The sequence below is a fragment of the Gobius niger genome (genome assembly GCF_951799975.1).
Source record: "Gobius niger genome assembly, chromosome: 5".
NCBI classification, from domain to species: Eukaryota; Metazoa; Chordata; class Actinopteri; order Gobiiformes; family Gobiidae; genus Gobius; species Gobius niger.
In genome coordinates this window covers 21,260,072-21,285,363 of record NC_136856.1, presented here as the reverse complement: position 1 = coordinate 21,285,363, position 25,292 = coordinate 21,260,072, and the positions used below count along the sequence as shown (strand labels likewise).

General features: G+C 42.3%; 1 protein-coding gene across 1 annotated transcript; it reads right to left on the bottom strand.

Moving 5' to 3' along the window:
* Positions 1-1,495: 1,495 nt before the first annotated feature.
* apln (apelin) lies at positions 1,496-18,846 on the bottom strand. Its single transcript, XM_079557472.1, has 3 exons — positions 18,439-18,846; positions 7,393-7,562; positions 1,496-5,238 (listed from the first exon to the last, which is right to left on the bottom strand). Exons 1-2 carry the CDS (start codon positions 18,503-18,505, stop codon positions 7,399-7,401), a joined length of 231 nt encoding a protein of 76 aa, XP_079413598.1. The 5' UTR covers positions 18,506-18,846; the 3' UTR covers positions 1,496-5,238; positions 7,393-7,398.
* Positions 18,847-25,292: the final 6,446 nt, after the last annotated feature.

Sequence of the window (25,292 nt, the reverse complement as noted above, 5' to 3'; positions counted from 1 at the left end):
TGTAGTACCTCCATATCGCCGCTAGTGCCCCATTGAAAAGCATTGGAGTTTAGACACGTTAAAAACAACTTTAACGCCTGGTTTCTATTTTTTCAACACTAGACTAGGCTAGATATTCCTCCTAACGCTGGGTTAGTCACAATTTAAGAAACCAGGCTAGTTTTCGTAAGAAGAATTTTAGAAATCTCGTACTTAATGAGGGTCGGACTGTTAGCATTGGAGCAGTGCGAGCTACACGTCACGCAAGGGCCGAGTCTACGGTGAAGATCCCGCCCTTATGCCCTTTTTAGGAACATGCTTCGTCAGAGCTGGGGAGGGGGAGTCTGTAAATCTGCCATGAATTCCCCCACAACCGTGGTCATTATGGTAAACGGGGAGGAGTGAGCAGAAGCTGTCCATTTATATATACAGTCTATGGTCATGCCTTGTACCAGGCTATGAGCTCTGTTTGCTGGTACATTCACTACATAAGAAAATACACATGAGCTCTGTTTAGGTGCTCTTCACAACAACAAACATTGATTGAAGTTCATGGCTTTTATTGTGCCTATTGACGTGACAATAGCATTGTTGTTGTATTTTATTGTACACAAAAGATTCATTCAGAAGAACTGCAAGTGTGTGCTTTATGTGTGACTTAGTTCTAATGTAAAGAATTGTATTAAACGTTTGTATTGTATTAAACAACTATTGGTGTTGATACTGTGTTGCTTTTAATATTCCTTCATCGATGAACCACGTGAAGTGTGTACTGTGTTTTCAGGCAGGTACAAAGTTTTTGTGTTGGGAAACAGGACAATCAGCACCAGAGCCACTTCTGCAGACAAACCTTGAAGTCTTGGAGGAACGTCTGGACTTAAAGCTCCAAAATTGTAACCCTATGGCTTCATTGTGACGCTTCTGGTCTCCTTCTGGTGACCCCACGTCCAATTACACAGCTGACCCAGGCCTGATGATATAACCTTGGGCGTTTTTTGGGGGCTGTGACTGCCCAAAGGTGCAGCTAATGTCTATCATGACATGTCAGGGCTGCACGTTAACCAGACACTTCCTTGAATGGTCCCAGTGGGTTCCTGGGAATGAATCTGGCTCCATGTAACAATGCTCTGGTTCAAACATTTGACTCATTATGCTATATTTTATAAATGCGAGATAAAGTGATATTCGTCATTGACTGGCTGGGGTTTTTCTGAGTCTCATATCTTGATATTTGTAGGAAGCCCGCCTGACGCTGATGCTGTTTGACTCATTGCATGTATTAAGTCTCTGCGTGCTCAGCAGCTGAGATACATTAGAGCGATTCATGCTTAGTATGCACTATAAGCTCTGGGAAGCTGACCTGTCAGTAGCCAAGTGTTTTTACATAGATGTGTGGTGATCTTCAGCACTGTGTACTCTCACTACTATGACATCAAAGCAAGAGGCTATCTTGATGAAAGACACTAGACTCCATGACTTCTTAAAATAAGACTTTTAATATTACTTATTATCATAAAGATATATTTACACACTTTACAGAAATAGAAAATAAAAACACAAAGCTACGCATGAAAGGAAAAATAAAATAAGTACTCCAAGAGCTAAAGCTTATCTTTTATAAATTAGAAACCAAAAGTTCAAATATGTACACAGTATTCAACCATTTCTGATACACTTGTTTTATTTATTTATTTATGTCATTTATTTTGCCCAGTTCAACATCAAAACAGAGACAGGGACTGTACATTTGGCCTGGTGAGTAATATGAGCACACACCATGAACAGAAGAGAGAATTCAGGATTAATACATTGTCTTTCTGCTGGAGACCTAGTAACACTTGCAATGGCGCAGGAGCCAGACTGCATCTGCACAGAGTCAGGGCACACCTGGGCTTGAACACAGTGGCACTGAGATGGAGAACAGGGCGAGGGGCCTGTGCTGTTCTGGATGAACGAATTCTCTCTCTGAGACTTCAGTGATAATGGGATGTAATCGAGTTACCTTCGCTTTGCCCAGCCATTGCAAACGGGCCACTGTATTAAATATTAGCCAGGCAATTCTGCACAAACCACTGTGTTGCTCCATTCAGATGTAGATTAGCTCCGAGATTTACAAATTAAAGCTATGGAATGTGTTGAAATAGTTCAATTTCTTTTCATTTTGTCTGATTAAAGTGACAGGATGACAAAATGTTATTGTATTTGTATATGGAAAGCAAATATCAATTATTAGATAAGAATTTCTGAATGCTACTAGCTTATTCCTGTCTTTACTTGCAACATCCCCAATCCTTGGAAACTCCCAGCCAAAAGCTTTTACACTCAGACAACCAAACACAACTGGCCAATGATCATCATCTTAACAAACTTGGTCTACCAGGAAACTTTCTAACAAGTGCATAGGAGCATTACTCAGGCCTTGTGACGGTCACAGAGGAAGGAAACTGAGAAGGAAACATTGGTAGAATTTTTTTTTCTCCCTGTCTTGCTATAATAAAAAAAAAAGCCAAATGGTTTTGCGCCACATCCACAAGTATAATGTATTGGTTTACCATTTGAGTTTGATTCTGGATGTGCTTGTCCTTCCCCACCACAAGCCCCGTTAACCTGATGCACAGGGGGGGCTGTGGGCTTTAATCAACAAGAAAGAATGCCTGAAAGCTTTCATGTGTCCACGACTTATTGTGCTGCAGACTACTTTTCTATTTTGTTACATCCACAAAAGATACAGCATTCCCACTGTATTTAAAAGTAAGCTTTGGACAACCAGCTAGACAAGAATCAGACAATAATTGTCACAAAACACTGGAAAACCATTCCATACCATGTTTACAGGGTATATTTTCCAGCAGCATAATGGAATTGCAAAAGTGCAGCCTTACACACCCACACAGAGTCTCTAAGCAAAACCACGTCTCCAGAAGCTTTGAATCGTGTGACATTTGGCTTTTGACTTTAGATTGAATTTGTAGTTGAGTGGTGTTGAAGCATTGGTTTGCTTTAGTCTCTGAAAGGGCAGCATGACTGGTACAGATGGTGAGCATACATTCATGAAAACAGTGCTGATACAGACTATAACCTCTGAGAGGGGAATATCGATTTGAACCCTTGTGCTGCCCCAGTCTCCTCCAGCATCCCCGCTCCTGCTTAGAGCTTCCATGCTCAGCTCATATCCTCCTCCAAGCTTTTCCAATAATACATGAGACAACCCGGGCCAAGCTGTCTCAATGCAGCAAGCATTAATGAAATCTACATCTCTGTCTGTGAACGAATGAAAAAATAATGGTGGAACTGAAATTATTCCTCTTCACAGTGCCTTAGGATTTCATACATTTTTAATCAAGGTGAGCTTGGCTGCGTAGATTACCACTATGAGTTTTGATGCTATCTTAATAACTGCTTCTCATGCTGTGACTGAGAAGATTGCACGGAACTCTAATATTTGCATGATATATGGCGAGAGGGAAGAAATGGTGTGAGTCTATCAGTATCAATTTCTTTTCAGGCTAAAATTACTCAGGAACCCTCACCTCTTCACGTGATTTACACATTTGACCCCGATGCAGTTTACTAACTTTAACCGCATTACATAAATCTGAAGAGGTTCACTATCTAACCTGGGGGAAGGGTGTGGTCTTAGTCTAAGCCAATTTAGCAATAAGCTCAAACTAAGTGGCCTGGGCCAGCCTTGGGGAGATCCATCTGAGAAAGATTATCTGGAGGATTTAATGAGCGTAATGATCAAAGCCACGACCACCTGTGCTGCGCACAAGAAAGGCAACTGTACCCAAAGCAACACACGAGAAGGACTGGGACTACAAACAAATCAGTCGAGATATGTGACTATACTGGCCTATGCACAGAGGGAGAAGAAAAACAGTATATGAAAATATGTTTATTAAATAGATGCACAAAATAGACCCCTCTAGTACATGCCTCAATCATAGACCCTGAGAAAAAGAAACTAGATAAACGCATATATAAACAGAAACAGCAATATATTCCATGGTGGAAAGGCATAGCATTAGTCAGTGAAAGATATAAGTCGGGTCACCTGCCTTATGCTGAAGCAGCCAGAGTGTTTGTGTTGTGTTAACTAGGCTTTCCACTCACATTGAGACTGTTTTGGTCAAATTTTTGATATTCCTTGTGTAAGGTTTGTTAATGCAACATCAGTGTATCAAGACGCCAGACAGAGGTAACGCGTTTGTCCCTAACCATTCATTCTTGTGTTCCTGGCAGCATTGTGGAGAGGGTTTATTTGGCACTTTATTAAAAGGCAGGCTGGTCTGTGAGTGGAGCAGACGTCTGCCAGTTAACAGTCGCGTAGAGCAGCTGCGCAGGGCAGCAGTGTGGTGAGAAGGCTGGGGATTGGGGACAGGATTGGGATTTGGGGTCAAAGGATTCTTCCAAGGTGGGATGAGTTACAGTAACCTTGAGCACATCAGTTAACCCCCTAAGGTGATAATGAGTACAGACACACCAAATAGCTTTGGATTAACATATCTCCTAATAAATGACTTATTTGCTCTTAGATTGTTTAGGATGTACTTTGTGCTCTTATCTGAGTCCAGCCTCACTGTTAAATGGACAATAGTCATTAGGAGGTACAAAGCACCATTTCTAATGAGGATAAAGCCATGGAGATATCACTTGCTTGTGAAAACATCAAATATTTTGATTATTTTTCACTGCAGAGTGTCATGAATGAAACAAAACTAACACTGCCGTTCAGCATGATCAGCACTCAATCGCTCGTGCAAAAGCACACGCTAGCACAAGCTACACAGCAATGGAGTCAGCGGCTGAGGTAACCTTGAATCTGAGATTTTGGAACGCCTCACAATGCTTTTCATTTCTAGTCATTTGGACAGGGCTCCCTCTCCACCACATGTCATGCAAAGTGTGTGAGACTATCAGGGAGACTGATGGGATTTGACTATTTGAAGTCAATTAAATAAACACTAGGGAAAAGACAGATAATGGTGAGGGAGCGAGAGAAGGAGAAAAAGAGAGACAGAGGAATAATTTCTGATAGCTCGGGCTCCATGTCCCCCACTCCCCTTCCCCCGATTCGTCCTAGAGTTGAGGGTGAGCGTCTTGTCCTGATCATTTTGTGGACAGTTGCTTGAAGAACCAGCAGGTGCTATGGACATCACTCTTCAGGCTGGGCAAGCGAAGGCCCTTTGTTGCAAGGCCCCCCAAGGAAAAGGAAGAGCATAGAAATCAGAGCCTGGGGGAGGGCGCTCAAAGCGATGCCTGCAACAAAACAAAACAATAAAAGGCTATATAAGTCACTACATTCAGGTGCATTTTTAAACACATGAGTCAGGATAGATTTGGTATGTACATTCCATCATAGTCTCTTTGTGTTTTTGGAGGCATTGCACGCACATGTTAAGAAGCCATTTAATGCATCACGAAGGATTTAAAGTCCTGCTCATCCATTACTGCCCTTCAGGTGCCTTTCTTGTGACACACTCTCTGAACTGATGAGTGAAAATGTTACTCCAGACACAACTTTCAGATTTTCACTCTTTGACACAGCAGTGAGCTGCACGGGAGTAAGAAAACAACAGTGTACCACAAGCCCAGCATTATGATTCGCCTGAGGCAGCTCTCCTTGTTGATGCGAACAGCTTTTATCTTGCATTGTTTCTTGTTGTTTTTATGTCTGTGATCATTTCCTGAGATTTGCGTTGTATAGTTCTGTTGCACGACATAGAGGTTTCTGCAATGATAAGAAGAGACTTGGCATATTTTTATGGTGCTGTAATACCCAGTTAAGTGACGTTTAGTGCGTCTTGTCTACCTCTTTTTTGTTGTTGTTATGTTGGTCCCTGATCTAGCCCAAAAAACGTCATTGTTACTTTTAAGATAAAGAACCAAGATTCTTGTCAATCTATTTTTGACAGTACCTCTTTAAATGTAGACCAGGGTTTTTAAGCCGTCATCTGCACTTTAAAGGAACTGGATGGAATTTAAAAATGTTGTGTATTTTTCACCCCCCACATGCTCCAGCAATGCCCTAATGTGTATTGGTGTGTTGGTATTTGGGGCGAAATACCAACTACAGTTGTGCTCAAAAGATTTTTTTTAATTTTTTATTATTTTTCAAAGAATATGAAAGAGAACAGGAAACGTTTTTGTTGTTGTTTTTCCACTTATAGGTTGTGTGAAACAACTGAGTTTGCTGTTTTTAAACCATAATGAAAAAGAAAGTACCAAAATGCCTCTGATCAAAAGTTTACATACTCTAGTTCTTAATGCTGTGTATTTCCCTCTTTCAAATCAATGACAGCTTGGAGTCTTTAGGTAATTGTGAATGCGGGCCTTTATTTTTTATGATGGTAAAGCACTTCGCACTAATGCTCTTTTCACCATAGGCCTTGTTGACAACAAAAAAGTGCACCATACCTACTCTGAAATATGGAGCTGGTTCGCTGATGCCACTGGCTTCAGCAGAATAAAGTGAAGGTCCCGTTAGTGTCCATCTCAGTCTCCTGACCTCAATATCATTGGGGGGAGAGCTCAAACGGGCAGTTCATGCACGACAGCCCAGGAATTTACAGGAACTGGAGGCTTTTTTGCCAAGAAGAATGGGCCGCTTTACCATCAGAAAATATAGAACCTCATCCACAACTACCACAAAAGACTGTCATTGATGTTAAAGGGGCGATACACAGCATTAAGAACTGGGGGATGTAAACTTTTGATCAGGGTCATTTTTTCATTATGGTTTAAAAAGAATAAAGAGCATAAATGGCTTCACACAACCACTAACTATGAGTGAAAAAATACTTTTTGTGTTATCTGTCATATTCTTTGAAAAATAGTAAAAAAATTAATTGAAAAATTCTGCCAGGGTATGTAAACTATTGAGCGCAACTGTATCTCCATGGTCATGCACGTGTGTAACATAGAGACTGCAGTTACGCGTAAGACCTGAGGTGGCAGTGGCAGTTTCATGTACGAAAGACGGCTTGTTGTTTTTATGTGGTAAATTTAATTTTGTATTAAAATCTGCTTTTGTAATGTGGACTACCTTAGTGATTAATTTTGGTCATTCTACAACGATGAACCGTGAACAACCCTTTAAAGATCATGTTCATGAAACATTGTATTGTGTTCAGAAAAGTGATGGGAACACATTACCTGTCTTACTTGGAAACAGTGTGTTGGTGGGTAAGAGTTTGCTGGACATTTTTCAATTTAGTGGCAACAATAACATCCATGTTTCGCGTTCACGGTAAAAGCGCTCAACATTGATGTAGGCAATGCAAAATACCTTACTGAAATGTTTCACCTGCTCTTTTTTAATAGATTATTGTTTGTAAGGATGTGCTAGTTGTTTTGGACAATACAAAGCAGCTATTGTTTTTATTACACTTTTATGGCAGTCTTGACTCTCACCTTGATCTAGAAGGGCATAGGCCCCTTGTGGGACAGACGGGGTCGTGGACGTCTCCGTTTCCAGCCGGCTGGTCTGTGGCTCTGGCCGCTCCGCGCTGGGTTCTGCTGGACCGGCTTCCTTACTGCGGAGGCCTCCAACTCCCTGCCATGCTCCGTGGAGGCCATGGGACCTGTGGGCAAACAGGCATTGGTTCACTTTCTCAAAAGTCAGAGGTGAAATATTTGATTTGCTAACTCTTGTCATGCTGGAGGAAAAAGATCAGGCACTTACAGACAGATAATTTATGTGGGCCTCTTTTAGCCCACCCAGTGATATGGTTAATCAGTTTAGTACTTTGAAACTGAGCATAGACGCACAGAGGCTCAGTATATAAAACCTAAACATTAGTGTCTCATGTCTCTGTCACTCGGTGGGAGATTACAAACCCCACACAGAGGCAGGAGATAGAGGAGGGGCAGTCTATCCGACTTTTAGCAGTCTGAGGTATGGGCCTGGAGTTCACATGTGTGTTTGAGAGTGATCCCAGATGGTCTCAGTCATTTCTCAATAACTGTGGCCTGATCCCCTTAAGCCCCTCTTTTCAAATGGTTAGGTCCACCTCACGCCTAACCTTTTCACCTATCACAATCTGAACCGCCTCCACTGGCCATGTTTTAGTTGTATTTTTTAGTGGTAAACTTTCATTCAAGCTTTTTTTGTGGAAAACATCCACGATAATCGGATGTCTTTTGTTTCTAATCACCACTATGAGAGTAGATTAAAATCCACACCGTCTGGTCTTCAAAGAAAGAGCCCTTTTTCAAAAGGAATTACAAATGACTGCAGGGTATTTACGGACAACAACTCATTGACCTCACTCAGATGGGGTCACGGCATCCTCGCTTCCTCCCATGACAAAAAGACTGGCACCATTTTTAGAAATCTCTAGATAATGACCTTTCCTCGGTTTACTGAGGCTTGGATGAGTCTGCAGCTTAAGATAAGTCTCCCAGTTGACTAGTGAGGTGAGAAACCCAGGACGTGTACTGCAGACAGCAGATCTCAAGCCGCTTATGAAAGCCATGACGCTGCCCTCTTTAGAGCAGTTAGTGGTGACGGTACACCCGGCTTCATCAATAAAGCACTGTAGATGTAACCCAATACAATATTTCAATATTTAAACTGTTAAGGAAGAGCTCTTTATCAACTTTATCAACACAATGAACTAAATGAAATGGCAGGATTCTGCGCTTGATGTTCTCGATGCATACACCTGAAACCCCAGACTTCTCAGGTTCCATTATCTTATTTGGTTCTGCAAGCATAATACACTTGATATCGATGCATGAACAGTGGACTCATTCATTTTTGCATATTTCCGCAAAAGCCCATCATTGGCCTTAAACACTAATCTGTTTATGATCCGTTTGTTATTGTTCCAGATGCAGAATGAATGAGAGGCGTTCACACATTCAGGCATTCGGCTCATTTCCTCCAAATCCAAGGGGTTAACTGTTAAAGCGCTCGGTGTTGGAGCAGATTTTACAGCTTAGTATTAGACAGACCCTACTTCCCTTTGGCCTCGAAACACCCTCAGCATTAACCACACTGTGCTCCCTGACATTTAGTGGCTGATGGTGAGACTTACTGTAAAATCAGTGCTGCAAAATCCATGGCAGTACATACTGTACATGGACTCTCTACTCCATGCTCAGAGTGTGCTGCCAAATAATAGTACTTCAGCTCACACAACTCATCTGCCAGCACTGCTGCATGGCTCAGCCTGTCACAACCAGGTCCATAATGAGACAATTTAGATGTCTATTGCCATGGCAAACTGTCAGCCACTGCTCAGCACCAGCTTTGAAGGCAGAACCTTCTCCTGACAAATCTCCACACAACCAATCTGGCTACAGGATAGAGAAATGTAATGGAAGCTAAAAATAAGCACAGCACTGGTGATAAGACTGGCAGTATAGATTAACCCTTAGGGCCTGTAGGGAGAGCCTGAACTCATACTAATGGGCAGACAGTTCAACCAGACAGACAGTGTGTATATACAGTATGGTGTTTTTAATAGGTGCTAGTCATAGCAGGTTTGTATTTAATGATATGCTTTTATAAACAGAAGATACCTCACCTCTCGTATGGCCCTGAAACAAGAACCAGTCTTTTGTTTCCCATTTGATCTCTTCCCATGAGGCTTGTGTGTTCATCTGGGTAAACAGTGCAATGCCTGGATAACATGTGTTTCATAATCAAAACCTTATCTCCCTGCCTATGTGATTACCCACAAGCCTTGGATATATCTGCTTTCCATGTATCTTTAATCTGCCAGTTTTTCGCTATTGACGTTTAATAAAGGAGGAATTTAAAGAATGTCTGACCATAGAAGAGTAATTATGATTAAGGTGCTATCTGTGGCGATTCATAGACATTGCTCCTAAAATGATTTCCAGGCTAATGATGCACAACCCTTGCACTTCCTGTGTTCTTTCATAAGGCTGACTCCTGTAGTGAAGTTTATTTCCTGTTTGATCGCCAGCCCTACAAGACAAATTAATTGTAGATGTGACAACATCCCTTTTGATTCAATAAACTAAATATACAGCGGGGTATTTGGCCAACACTTGTCCAGACCAGAAAAGAATTGCTACTGCTTTGATTTTTGGCCAGTCTCATCAGTTGTCTTATTGGCTGGTTGGAGCATTACATGACCCACTATTTGTCACAATGTGAGTAAAGGTCGGCAGCAGCTTATTAATAGCTGTAAAACAAGATGTATGTCTGTACTAGCGAAATCTCCCCAGATGGATGAAGAATGTACTTGCACTTATTGCAATTAATGTAGTTGTAAATTATCTTTTTGGACTCATGACAAAACAGCCAAGGAAAACTCGCTAACTGGGCAGAAGACAAGAATTTTCCTTTGGTTAAATGTAAGACACTCTTCATTATAATAAGAAGAAAGTAAACGTTATTATCACCAATTCATTTATAGCAACACGCACCCTACCTTTTCTAGTATTTGTTGAACAAACTGCTGAATGAATAGTTCTGAAGAATGTATGACCTGGCTATGTTTGGACTACATTAAAGACCCAGTTAATGCCTCTGCCCTCTTTTCACAATAGCACACTTTAATTATGCCCTAGTATTAAAGTAGACCATAAACCCGTTTTAGGTAGTATCTGGCTTTACTAATCTTCATTTTGTAAACTGTTTGTGCCTAAAGGGTGAATATCCAGTTATGGGGAGAGAAGAAGAGAATTGCCCTGGTGTGTGTAGCCATGGTTATTATTACCATGACATTGGAGGAGCAGGCCTGCTGTCTCCATCGTGTGCCGCCCTGCTTCATTCACTAAACAGTGAGCAGCTTCAGCCAATGACACTCTTCCTAGCACAACATAGCCACAGATGTAGCCCACAGCCACAGATTCAGACATGCATACTACAAACCCAAATGCTTTCCATCATCATATTTGGGAAACAGGGTTGCTCAGTCAATGTGTTAATTGTGCCAGAACAAGTCACATTTTCTGTCATAAGAAACCAGCGCATCATATGGGCAGTTGCTAGCTAGCCGTTGTTCAGCCTTCCCCACATGCATATGGACCTGCTGCGCGTGACCTAGCTCTCACAATCGGACACTTAGCGGCAGAAATTCTTCCTATCACATGCCTAACCGGTAAAAGTCTGAGCCTTGGCAGAAACTGGTACCAATTGCATGCCGACTTTCAGACCAAGTTACCATGGCACCCACTGTGAAAAGCACTTGTATTTGAAAGGAAAAGAATGGCATTGTCAGCTTAACTCTGACAGCTTCTCATTTTACAGATTTCCATGCACAAATGTGTGTAACCTTGATCAGACCTCTGACGGTGCACTGAGCCCGCATTGTTTCACTGCACTTGGCCTGTGGGTGATCCACTCCAGTAGTGATAAAGGGGGGTTATGAGGGCTGTGTTATTCAACGGGGCTGTTTGATATGCAGCATTGTTTTGCTTGGATAATGCCAGGCTTGTGGCCAGCCAGAATGCTGCTTATCTCTCATCCAAACTTCACTCAGGACGCAAATAGTTACGGCTTTAGTGGTAATATAAGAGTTGAAGATATGATCATGCAATTAAGTGACGGTTGTTCTATGTGTGTGTATTTGATTTATTGTTTTGAATCTATTTACTTTGAATTGCCTGATATTGATTCAAAAAAGCCTGGTATCGATTCAAAAAACCCTTGAATCGATCCCAAGGTTGTGTTTGACTGAAACAGTGTTTATTTCAATTTACAATGATGTTGGAACTAATCAAGATAGAGACTTCCTTCTTTTTTCTTTTGTGATGTCTTAACTGAATTGAAAATCGATCAGTCAATTATGAAGCGAATTGGGCCCTTGTGAAATGAATAGAATCAAATCGATTTTGGAAATCTGAATTGATCCCTAGCCCTAGTGCCAATCGTGTTACAATAATATAATAAATGAGTCATAAGTTTACTGGTGAGATAGTAGTTTATACAGAAAGTGGGTGATGAGTTCCGAAAACACCAAGACCTTTATTTTTCGTCTAGAACAAGCACTTCTTTATCTGTTGTTCCACTTTTTTAACTGTGAAATGTGTGTGAAATATATTTAAGCCTAGTGCGCCCCTAGCCAGTGCAGATGTTGCCTTGAGAGGGTCAGCTGTTTGTGAAGTGTCCAAACCAATTCAACTTTATGTATTATGCATCTAAAAGCCATACTGTTGCCCTCAGTTCTGTAAGCCACGTCAAGAAATTACTACATAGCAAAGTTAAGGAGGACATGGGCCATTTCGCCTTTGCTCTACCCGATCCCGTCAGACCTCGGAAGCCTGGAGCCTGGCTGGTACTTGGGAACACCTGGAAGCCTGGGCGAATGTAGTGTGTGAGTGAGTGGTTGGTGCTGGTCACTGATGGCGCAGTATATGACCGAATGAATAATGCACGAAATTGTAAAGCGACTTTGAGCATCTGGAAAAGCGCAACAGTTGGAATAAAGACATTTAAGAAGTAGTTTTGTATTTTTTACACGTTGTATTCAAGCAACACGCATCTGATTGAGTCCTGTGTAAAGTGCATTGCAATATTTTGAGTGGTTACTGTCAAAACATTGATGAAAAGGATTCTGCTATCAGACAAGTGTATCTTCTGACAGCTTTGAATAAAGCTTCACGCATCATGTAACTTTTTAAAACTTGATATTGGGGCACGTTTGACCTTTCAGAGACCCAGTGAGTGGTTAGCTTGGCACCTTTACTTTCCAGCACGGTGGCCTCTAGGACGCTCCAGGATCAATTTTTTTTTTTTTTTTAGGGTTTCTGGTCGGTTTTCTGAATCAATCAGCAATCCTAAAAACAATTGACCGTTGGAGGCCACCGAGATGGTAAGTAAAGGCGCTGTGCTTAGCATCCATAGAGCCGCTGGATCACTGAAATGTCAAATACGCACTAATATTACATTGCCACATAAAAAGTTGCATAATGCTCCTTTACAGCTGAGCAGCAGGGTTTTTCATCCACAGCAGTTTGGTAACTATTGCACTACTAGCACTACAGAGTTCACCCAGATCACCTCTGGCTGAGATTGTCTTACTAACCTCAAACAGGCTTCATTCATTTCATTGCGTCAATACAAAAAAGTTCAATAACATCCATTATTAATTTTTAGTTTCCTCAACTTGTGGGTGTCAATGCTATATGTTCATAAGATATAAATCTGAGCTGACGAGGTGTGGGGCCACACACACAGCGCTCACGGCTCTGACAGTTCAAAGAGCCACAGCTTCACTGTGAACTCTAATGAAGCATCAGACTTTCCTCACTGCTTGACTGCCTGTTGTTTTATTCACAATCTCTCTTTTTGACGGGGTGAATTTGTGGTTACAAGGTTATGAGTTGGATGGGTCCTCAGCTCATTGAAATGATTGCTCTTGAATGAGAAAAAGAGCTGTGTTTGTCATTGCTCATTGCCTGTACAGTCGGGGAGGTTACCAACGGATGCCCCGGTCCCTAGAGAGTGGACGTCAAGGGCAAAGGGATCCTCCAACCCTGGTTTCCATGGGCACGCTAATCAGATGTGAAACGCAGCCTCTCCCTATCCGAGTCATCACTCCCCATGCTGTGAACCTGCGTGTCTTCTCCCATTTGAGATGGAGCAAGAAAGTGAGTTAGGAAGAAGGGCGATAGACACGTCACTACTGTGGCTTCACTGCAGCTTTTAAAGCCTGGGGGGACATGACTTCTCCCCGAAGCTCAGACAGGACGCAGCTATTAATGGAAAACAGTAGCAAACATTGCATCAGGCTGTTACTTGTAAACCTAACACACATTCACAACAATGCCCGGCTACGCAAGAGTCTGGTTCTGCTATTTGGTGCCTTCACTTACACGCTCCTATTGACAATTAGACAATAATAACTTCCACTTACAAGATTACTTTGTCCTATTCTTCTTCTGTCTGTCTTAAACAACGTTATTAAAAGGGTTATGGCCTGTATTTACTGTAATTCACAAATCCTTGTTTTTGATGTTGCTACGTAACTCAAAACGTTACAGCCAGTTTTTATGTGCCCTTGTTTTTATGGGACTGGGTAATGACCCTTCGGACACGGCCACATATAACTTTATAATCAGCATTTTATTTTTGTACGAAATTAAAATGAGTCAGAGGCCTGGCATAACATTACCAAGAGCTGCATACATTTCATTGACATAATGCAGGCGACATATATGCTTTTTTTATGAACCTAAACTGTTTACTTTAACTGGCTTATGGATTCTACCACTTATAGCCCTGTTTTCTAAACATCTGTTCATATTCAGGGGCGGCGAGTGCACACATATGTTTACGAGACAGAGACCCAGCAAGGGGCCATGTACTGATCCAGGAAGTCTGCGGGGAGAGTCATGCTATTAGCCAGTGGTCAATAACACAAGCTCAGACCAGCATGTGTAAAACAATCTCCCCAGGCACGTTACATTTGTGATCAAAGTCAGAAAAGCCTGTCTTAACGCTGTACATGGGTTCCTCATAACACAGGTTTAAGTTAGACCACAAAAGTAGAGTAAAAATGATCAACAGCATGAAGACCCCATAACTTTTAATAATAAGTGAGATTTGCAAGCTGTTGTTAAAGGCTTTGAGAATCTCGGCAGATCCCAGTGGGTGCATCACTAAATGAACCACAATCCACTGAATCCCTGAACGGCATCAATCGCTCTCCACGCCGCGCAATCTTCACAGCGCTCAAATCCCGCGTCTGACTTGGAGCAGCCTAACAACAGCCAGCTGTGCCGAGCTTTTAGCTATAAGAAATCTCACTGATCCATGATGGCGCCTATAGAGGTTTTTGACGCTAATGGCATCAATACCGTATATTAAATATATTAATTTAATTTAGCATAATATCCCCACCCACCCCCCTGCTCATGCATTAGCTGTCGCGGAAGGGCCTGCTGCTTTTTAAGACATCTCACAAGCAATAGGCAGAAGACATATATCTTTTGCCCTTTGTACAAATTGAGCATGTAACCAATTAAAGCACCTGCAATACCCACAAGACCACAATGTTTATTCTGTGGCACGGCAGCCTGTCCATAAAAACGTCCGCTCACATTTCGATCAGGAATCTGCCAAGACTACCGCTGTACATGTGCCACTTAATGCTCAAAGGGAGACTCATAAATCACTTTGGTATCGTAGGAAAACAGCACTTTCTCAACAATATCTGGGTCTGATTAAGTTGTAAGGAGCGCCCTGGGCTTTGAGATAGGGTCTGCTGATCTTAGGAGGGCTAGTTAACCTGGGACCCCCTCCCCAAACCTCAAGGATAAAACCAACACAGGCCTTTTGTCTGCATTTTTCATTTCTAAACTGAGCATGAACAAAAATCCATCTAGAATGCGCGAGACAAGTCATTTCCTAGAAGGGGCGATGATCTCAATGAAAAAGTTGCACAATCTAAAAGTGCTCCGATAGCCTTTCTTCCTGACCGCCTCGATTATTTTTCTATACCTTGCCGCGTCTTTACCCCCCCCCTCCGCTCCCCCATTGCTTTGCTTTCTTCCCTTCACTGCATTTTCTCTCAAGGGAGGATCTAAGTGAGCAGATTTATTCATTCAAAGGGTTCTGAATTACATTACACACCAGCCCAGAAGTCGCATATGCCAAAGTCTTCAACAGCCGAGCTCTCTGGGGAGTGTTGGCCCACAGGTTAGCCTTATATCCCTACCAAATGACTGATGGTGGTTCGCAAAGTCTCTTCCTTAACTCCAGCCAACTTCTGTTGTGAGTATGAATCATTTTACAGGATAGTATACAGAAGTGCACTTTTCCTCAGAACCAATCAGTCTTTCTCTATTAACTCTCTGATTTTAGATTCGCTTTTCTTTCTTCATCGATATAAGTCCCATTGAGTTTTTGCATATATCGCTAAAATGAGAAAAAGGCTGATAGCGGCTAAAGATGAATGTTCCCTCTGATTCTTGCTTGACACGATACTTTGCCCAGTGTTATTTTGTTATGCCTAGACATCTGGAAGAGTTTAGCTCCTTTTGTTTTCCTCACTACCACCATAATCATGTCCGCAGGCAAAAGCACCTTCTTCACATTAGTGCCCAAAGACTGGGGTTATTATTAAAGGCTTCCATGTTTTGCCTGGTTTACTTCTGTATATGTTGTTATACTAAATAATCCAGCCGGAGGAGCTCTAATGAGTGTCACTATTTTAACCCAGCGTCAGGTCCTCATGTGTAGACTATACAGTATTTACACTAGTACCAGAGTTGTCAGCCCCAACAGTACATAAAAGTTTAATCAGGCATAATTGCGCTCATAAAAGCTTCTAAGCCAGCCAGTATCTGTGCGATCTGAATCACACTTTCAGCGGCCTCACCTGCTCAGCTCATTGCCAGTGTTGCTACATTAAACCTAGTTTGCACGTGTGCGCAGGGATGTGCACGCGTGTGTGCGCTCCTGGGCCAGCTGCTATTGTTTTCATCTTGTGCGTCCCAGGGTGAAGACTGGCAGAATGTTTCCACCTCCTAGAAAAATGTACCTTTGATATCTCTAAGCGTCTGTGAGAGAAGGGGATCTTCGAATAAGGACTGTTTATACGCTAGACTTAAGTGTTACACAGTGAAGGTGAGCAGTCAGCCTCCAGATGAATTATGAGCACCACATGTCTAAAGCTGAGCCCACTCCAGACCTGTGCTGTTCAAGGTTGGGTAATTGAAGAGTACAACACTGAAAAGGCCACTGATTTATGATATGAATGAATATTTTCTGTGCTGCTGAGGCGAGGTGCCTGTTGCACTGATTTGAGCGGGTAGCATTGGTCCCTAAACAGGACCTGCACTTCCCCACCCTGATCTCTCACACAGTTCTTCAGATCTATAATGACAGGTGCCAGTGCATCTTTCTGCTTTGTGTGCCTATTTCTCAGACACACAGATGCCTGAGAGAGAAAGCCCACTGAACTGGAAAAGCGTTTGTCTCAAGATGAAAGGCTTCACACCCACTGCCTACATGCAGAGCTCCTCCGACACCTTCCCGCGACAGCGCATACTGTAGCAGAGGCTTGTGCTACGCAGACACAATCCAGCTAGCATCCCTCCCCACACCCAGAAACGCTGCAACACACTTGCATCCCTCCTTCTCGATTTCCCTTTCTCTCTGTCAATGAATCCGTGGTACTACAGTAGCAGCCGGAAACACACGCACATAAGCAGCATGACTTTAACAACACTGAGGCAGATAAGCTCCATGAGCTGAGGCACAACAGCCTTGTTTTTCCCGTCTCTGATGTAGCATGGTGGGTTTTCTGGCTTGGAACATGTTTAGCCACACACAGGGCGTGAAAAACGACACTGACCATGATGCTAGATAATTGCTTCCCATTTACTCGTGTGCCGAGAGCCCCAGACAAAAATAGCATGTCACTGTAATGAACGTGCTTGGAAGCATGGGAGCTGTGAGTGCTGTGGCTATGGATCGATAAATAGAGTGGACAGCATCTTAGCAGCATCAACTCTCACACCGGTGCTAGCTGGCTCCACCAGAAACAACAGACTACCAGCATCCGGACTTAGGCCACATTTTGTGATGAGTGCTCTGACCAGTGTCTGTAGAACATAAACACAGGCAGCATTGTGTGGTTCCAGACTGCTGAGTTTGGTGGGTAGGTGATAATCCCGAAAATGCCTCAGACATTTACACAGGTTTAAGTGTTGTTTTTTCACACTACAATGATACCTGCATCACATCTGTGGACTGACCGCCGCTCTCTAAACTTGCCTTACGGCCACATTTTTCATCCCGTCTGACCCGTGAGGCATTTTACATTTTGACAAAACTGGACATGATTTAATTTATTTAAAATGTCTTCATAACAATGATTTATTGACAGCAGATAACAATAATATGTAAACTCTCATCATTCACTAATGCACTGATTCACACCTCCACAGTTTTCTAGGGATAAATGATCCTCATTCATGAATACAATAAACACAGTAGTCATTAGGCTCCTCTTAAAAAGACCACCTGCACTCATAGGTGCTGTGGCACTCCTGCACAATCTTAGTCATGTAATGCCTCTGGTTCAGATGAAACACATCAAGCTATATATTAATCAAATTCACTCCATTTGTCTCTCCACCTTCCTGAACATGTGCCATGCATATCTTAACATTTCATAACAGCCACAACCATCCCCAGATATCCTGCTGTTCTTACTGGCACACCTCTATTATTTCCCCCTAAATTAGAGTGTCACACCATCAAGGTGAGACAGACAGAATAAGGATCTAAAGTAGATGCTACATTGAAGTTTACCAGAAAAGCCAAGGCAGTACATTAACAGACAGTATTGCCACTGCAGTGCAGTACTGTATACAGCCAGGTGCAGATATTTCTGCCTTTTAGAGCCCACACAAGGCTAACCATGCCTAGTAACTGATCAACTACAGCTGCCTGCACAAGCCAAAGCACAAACAGAAGCGAAACAGAAGGCTATAGAAAGATATGAGCGGCTACGAAGCCGTACTCACCAGCACTGGCAGAACACAGCAGAGACACCAAGAGCACAATCACCAGCGTCAGGATCTTCACATTCATTTCTGCACTCCCCTCTGGCTCTGCGCTCGTCACTTCTGATATACTGTAGTGGTGTGTGTGTGGACAAGAGAGAGAGAGAGGGCGAGCAGCTGAGCGAGCAGAGAGAGAGCGAGAGAGAGGGAGACTGTTCGCTCCCAGTGAGTTGGAGAAGTGACTGTCCTGGGAATGTCAGTGGATTTGTCTAAATCCCTATTTGTATCTCGATGTGTGACAGCGCCACTCCAAGACTGAAGCTCTCCCACCGAGGTGCTGTTCCTTTTGACACGGCCAAGTTCACTGAAGCCTTTGAATGAGTTAGACGCCAGTAGCCTGTGAGTCCTGGATAATGAGACTCTCTGGTCATGTGGCTTATGTATCACTGACTCTGGGTCACGGAAAAGACCCCCTCCGTCCCAGCAGCCTCCCCACCCCTTCTCTGTGACCATGCCCAGAGAGAGAGGAAGAGAGAGAGAGAGGATGAGAGAGAGAGAGAAAGAGAGAGAGAGAGAGAGAGAGAGAGAGAGAGAGAGAGAGAGGTGCAGTTTGGTTAAGGGGGAGGAGTCTGCAGATGAAGCTTGGCCATGTAGTTTTGCATTGATTCTGAAAATGATGCTCATGTTGGGCTTCTTGGGCTTCTTGACTAGAATCCCAGTTTCCAAAAGACCAGCTTATGGGGAGAAAAGATGAAAGAAAGGAAAGTGGAAAGTGAGGTCTGTGCCTTCCTGCTTTTGTATCTCCGACAGTTGTATTGAACTCTCTCTTGGACTTTTGACACAGCAGCAATACGAGACCAAAGTCGGGTTTAAATCACTGGGCGCTGTTTGAAGTTCGTGTCCGTGGCACTATAGGCATAACTACAGGAAATCCCTTATCAGTCTGCTCAATTCCACTGCACACAATATTTGTTTCCCTTAGCCCGAAGTAATTTGTTCTATTTTGTTTCACAAACTTTTATTATTCCCCCAAACAAAAGCTGCGGCGGTTTCGCAGACCCATTTTTTTAAGAGTTTATCACACAATAAACAGGAAAGTTGCATTGCACATTCTGAATTGTGTGAAGTTTTCTTATCTCTCTCAGCCATAGAAAAACTTCAAGGCAACACAGCTCTATGTGCTCCAAGCTCAGGATAAATCTTGTTTAAGACTTTTGAGGACTCTTCAGAAATTACCCAAAAGGTTTATAGACATTTCCTATGACGACATCTACACTGCCACCCTGTTCTACTCCCTTACATTTCCTGTTAGCGGTGAACTCACAAACCGGCGTCTCTTTTTACTGAATTGATGTTTTTTGTGCCACTTCATTCTACGTCTATGAAGTCCCTAAAGGCTCTCAGTGACACATGATGGATGGTTTGCCTTTGGTCACAACATCCAGACCCCCTTTTCCACGTCCCAGACCTCCTCACAATCCCCTTTCTATGTGTTGTCTCTAAACAGACACTTTAGTGCTGCAGACCTGGAAAGAGGGGCCCAGTGACCCTGCACTGCCGGGCTATTGTCTGCTATGGGCCTGTGGTCCCGGAGGGCAGCATGTCTGTGCCACCCACTTGAGACCAAACAACCAGAGCACCTTCCATTTTTACATGCTGCACTTGAAGTGAAGCAATCCTCTCACCTCAGGGGTGGCCGAGCCCAGGGGCTAAAGATGCTTATCCAAGTCTGTCCTTTATTTAGCTGAAAGATAATTCGCCCAAGTGCCTTTAAAGACTGTTCAGCATTTTCTTCCTAGAGCACACACATCATTCACCTTCTTCCCCCTGATATAATAAGCGGTTAAAGGGCCATTACCTTCCAATCTAGTGCTTAGGACATCAAATTTGAATACAATTCTGCATCCAAGAATTGTTTCATTGCAGACAACGGCCTGAAAAGTTAATTCACATTCGCGGCTAAGTGGTGCTGAGCCCAGGTGCTGCTCGTGATAATCTGTGGCAGAGAGTTTGGCAGCCATTATAATGTCTTATAGATTAAATTTGTGAGACATTTAGAATTGGCAACATCGTCTCCAACATTTGCACTCTATTAGCTTTAACTGTCTTAGCTTCAAGCAAAGCCTGTAATGAAACTGCAGCAGATGGTGGGAGTGACGCAAGCATAAGCCAGTGAGGACTGTCCTGTACGTCCATGGGCGAGACCAGTCATCGGCCCGTAGACCCCAGGCAGAGCAGCCACAACCCTGCGCTCCTCTGCCCCGACGCACTAAACACAGGCATGTTTACAGGAAGTGTTTGAAGAAGGTATTTGGTCATTTTGGTCAAAATGACGAATTTCCCTGATCCCGGACTAGTGCGTAACAAGAAACAGACATTCCTGAGATAGCTGTCGCACAGATGACAGAACGGGAATCTCTCTGCTTCCTTTGAGCCACCGTCCTTTGTAAATAGTCAGTGCTGAAGCATTTGTCTTCAGGTGGCCTTTTGTTAAATCGGTTCCCTCATCTTGAGTGCACTGTGCCTTATTTGTTCAGTTTGCTAAAAATATGATTCCTGTTTACCATCCGTTTACATATCAGGCTTTCTGAAGCGGTAATGTAAAGAGCGGATGTTTGTTTGTATTGTTGTTTCACTGATTAAATCACAAACGGAATATACAGTTCCGCATCTGCGCACTTATTAAATTGGCAAACACAACAGAGGTTAATGAGTAAATATCTGTCAGAGCATTGGCACGGTGATAGTTGCTAATTAGCTTCTCTGAGATCAGGTTCTGACATCTTCATTGAGATGTTCAAAGCCTTAAGGGATGAGAGAAGAACCGCAGTCGTGTTGAACATGTCTGAGGCTTTCAACCATAGGCAGCTTGTGTCTCATATGATATGTTAGGAATCACACTAGTAACTTGCCTGATTTCAATTGTAACCTTATCTGCTGCTCAGCAAAAACTCCCCAAATCTCAGAATTTTCTGCCTGAATATGAAAAGCAATGACACATCATGCCATATAATATGTAGCCTATAACATTATGTGAATTATATACTGTTTGAAATCACTACTTGCTTTTGCTACTTGTGTCTGCAATATAATACGTAGTTTTAATGTTTCACAAGAATAGGATCAGATGAATTAATGTGTTTATTTTTAGTATGTTATATAGTGCACCTACTGCCTTGATTCCTTTGTAAATCTGGTAGGGTTACAATTTTTATTTGACCATTTCTGATCACCCCTCCTCGAAACGCCTCCTCCGCATGGTGGAGGGGTTTGACCACCTGAATGATGCTGGTGGGGTCTCCCACAATCGCAGATGACGGGTTAGACAAAGAGCGGGTCAGGAGCCCCTCGTGAGAGACCAGGAGGCCGTCCTCCCGTGGACCCACCACCTGCAGGAGGAACCATAAGGGGCTGGTGCAGTGGGATTCGTGCAGCTTGGACGGCTGCATGTCTTGGCAATGGATGAATGTAAGGAAATGGATGCATGGATGAACTCCATTTAGACCTGGGGATTGGGAATGTTCTAGTCCAGAAAACACAGAAGTAATCCCATAAATACATGATAACAGCTTATCTGCTTACTCCCCTGCTTGAAATTCTCAGATTTATCTCTGAAAGTGTCCAAAGTAACCAAACAGAAATAACTGCATATTTGATTATGAGTCTTAAATCACATTAGCTGTGGCTCCTCTTCTAAATGCTCCAGAGGTTATTCACTGGACAGGGCTGTTTCAATAATCACTGAAATGTCTGTAGATGGACTTGATGTCTTAAATTATCTATAAAGATGGTATTTTCAAATTGCACCATTTTCCAAATAATGACTAGTATATTTTTAATATGATCTGTTGTGGTCGTCAGCAGTGCAGGATCAAAGCAAGAAAACACAGTGTGTGCCCTCATCAGCCTGTCAGACTAAGATTCTCTTCAGATAGAGTAAAATAACAAATAAGGGTATTCAGTGGCTCGGTCTCTTTACTGTCTAATCAACAGCTCAGATCTTGTGAAGTGACATCACCCACTGCTCAGCACCAACAGGACTTCTGCTCAGCTCCTCACCTGCGCTCTTTACTCAACCTGTTGATATGTTTCGGACTCCACTACTGAGAGAAGAATCTATGGCAGACTGCCAGCTTCACACACTCCCTTGCACTTAAAAATACCAGCTTCCTGCTTGAAAGACCTATTGGACTATAAAAGTTTACATTCAAGGGGATGATATTTCACCCTTGCTTTATTGTAACAAAATGATCCTAAAAGGCTGTCTTTATTATAATACCGCACTTATCATCCCTTTAATCTGTCCCAACATAGAAATAGAAGAGCAGTTTATAAATGCTTGATGTGGTTCCTATGGATGCTGGGAGTTTGAAGTGGCGGCTGATTTAAGGAGGGCTGAGCATGCCTTGGCCTGGGCCTGCTGACTTACACTGGGACGGAGAAATGTGAATGGACAGATGAGAGATAAGCAGATGTTTTGTGTTGGAGAGGACAGAGGCTGAAAACAGACATGAGGTGTCTTTGAAAGGCTCTTTCAGAGCTCACAAAGCCAGGTCTGTGCTGCGGACTGATGACTCTGAAGATCAACCACTGGTGGAAACCACTGCACTGAACCTTTCACTAAAATCACACATTTCTTTAGCATGGAAACAAGTCAGAGGATGTTCTGATAAAACCGCTGTGCTCCTTTAAAGCCTTACCTCAGCCTCTTTGGTTTGTATCTTGATGTGCACTTTTCTTTCCTCGTTGTTCGACAATACAGCACAGGCATTTGGATTCATACACAATGTTCCCAGAAAGAATAATAATAATACTTCCAATATGTTGAAACCATTTACATCTGCAGCTTATATCCCCCACTGTCATACTATATAAATGATTGAGGGGCATGCATATCACAATAGCTATTGTTGAGATAATCAGCTCATGATGTTATAGACGTTAAAGTCAGGTGAAGGGCTGATGTATTGGCCGTGTACATAAAAGGCAACCAAGACTTTACCGTTGAAACAATTCATTTTATTAACGACTTTTGTCTGAACAGCAATATTTCCATATGGTGTAGAAATAATGACTTATGCGTTGAAGGCCTGTAAAATACTGTGGCATATCATGATTATGTGAATGAGTCAAAAGCAGCAGTACTAACAAAACAGAGTGTTGCATTTGCTTCATGATGCTTTCAGTTATTTGCTTCAAATACGCACAAAAAGTTAGAAATAACTTGTTTTTTATAAAGTGAACTTGTTTCACAGGTCAAAACAGCACACTCCTTTCATTTTGCAGTGCCTACTGTTGGCTAAGCTTTACTGGTGGAAAATATGGAAAATTGCTGTCAAGAGTTTGAAGTCGCAGTTCCTTTGTCTCTTATCTGTCCGTAAAATTCTCCTTTGATGTATTGTCACCTACTCTATTTCATATTCTCTTTGCTCTTTGCGAGAAGAAAACTCCACAACCCAGCGTTTCAACACGTCTTTTTCTGATATGTGCAATCAAAGTAAATTATTCATGGTCGTACTGACTATAAAGTTTAAGCGGCAGATCTGGTAAGTATTTCTCCAGCTGCCGTTGTTTCAGGCAAAAAGAAGCAAAGGGCAACTTCATTAATGACACATTATTTTTATGGCGGGCTTGGAAGTGCAAGGATCCTGAGCACAGTTTGTTGGAGTTTTATGAGAGCCACTGCGTCTCCACCTGCCTGTGCAGGGCTACATAGAGGGCATCTCTCGACATGAGCCCAGAAAGCCATTAAACGCCTTTTATAAGGGCCTCAATGAAGTGCAGATGGAAAGCATCTCTCAATAGAGAACATGGATTTGCACTTAATAATGCTGTTGACAAAAGGTGGAGGCTATTACGTTTATTGACATAGACCACTGAAGGGAATCAGGTTATTGATTATGTTGAAAAATTAAAACAATATTTTTCTGGACAATTTTAACTTTGTTTAATAACTTAAAGTAAAATATAAATGATTACATTTGTCGTCATTTCATAGATGTACCATATTAGGAGGTAAGAAAAACCCAATAAGCTGTATGTTCTTGTGTTTTTCTGCACTTGCACCCTGTTTAACCCATGTTAAATTAGTGTGAAAGAAATATGGCCCAGTCATTGTCATTTGACTATTTTAAATAAGTTAAAATACGACGACAGAGAATAGAGTTTTTAAAGAAGACAAGCTGAAAGGCAATCGCAGCCACTGGAGGATATGGCTTCCTTTGTACTTTTGGGACGTTGGCAGGACTTGATAAATGGATGTCTGAGAAGGAACAGTGTCTCATACAAAACGACTGACCTCTTTCAGTTACATAGCAACAACTTCTGTTTCCTGGGAATTGTGTTTCACTTTTTTTTCATCTTTTGTAGAAACTCTGGCCAGTGGCCAATAAATCTTCACTTATTAACTTTGATTCATGCTGTTCTCCATTCATTTAGGTTAATTGAGTGGTTCCTCTTGTTCTCTTAATAATTATCTGCACCAAGCCACCAAACACATGGAGACTGAACATCTTTTGACTAGTTCACACCAAACCCACAAGTAATGCTGTCACGTCAACATGCAGCCACTCATCTAACTGTGGCAAATTGTTTGTGATGATTCATTATAAACAAATCAACAGTTTGCTGGGAAATACCAAATGGCCCATTTAGTGACACATTGTCTTACTCATAGAAGAAGTTTGTTTTGACCTTTGGCATTATATTGAATTCACTAAAATATGTAAAATGAAATAGACTGTGCTCTGTTTGCATTGTATTATGCTGGTACTAGGGCCTCTGAGTCTGCAACCACTACGATAATTGCTACAGAAAAAGGACAGCACTTCAGAGAGCAAGTTAAAAGTCATGATATTAAAATCCGTCCTCACGTG

Coding starts and splice junctions, on each gene's coding strand:
- apln (XM_079557472.1), bottom strand. CDS start 18,505: ATGAATGTGAAGATCCTGACGCTGGTGATTGTGCTCTTGGTGTCTCTG. Junction 7,563..18,438: donor GCTGTGTTCTGCCAGTGCTG/GTGAGTACGGCT, acceptor GTTTGCCCACAG/GTCCCATGGCCTCCACGGAG.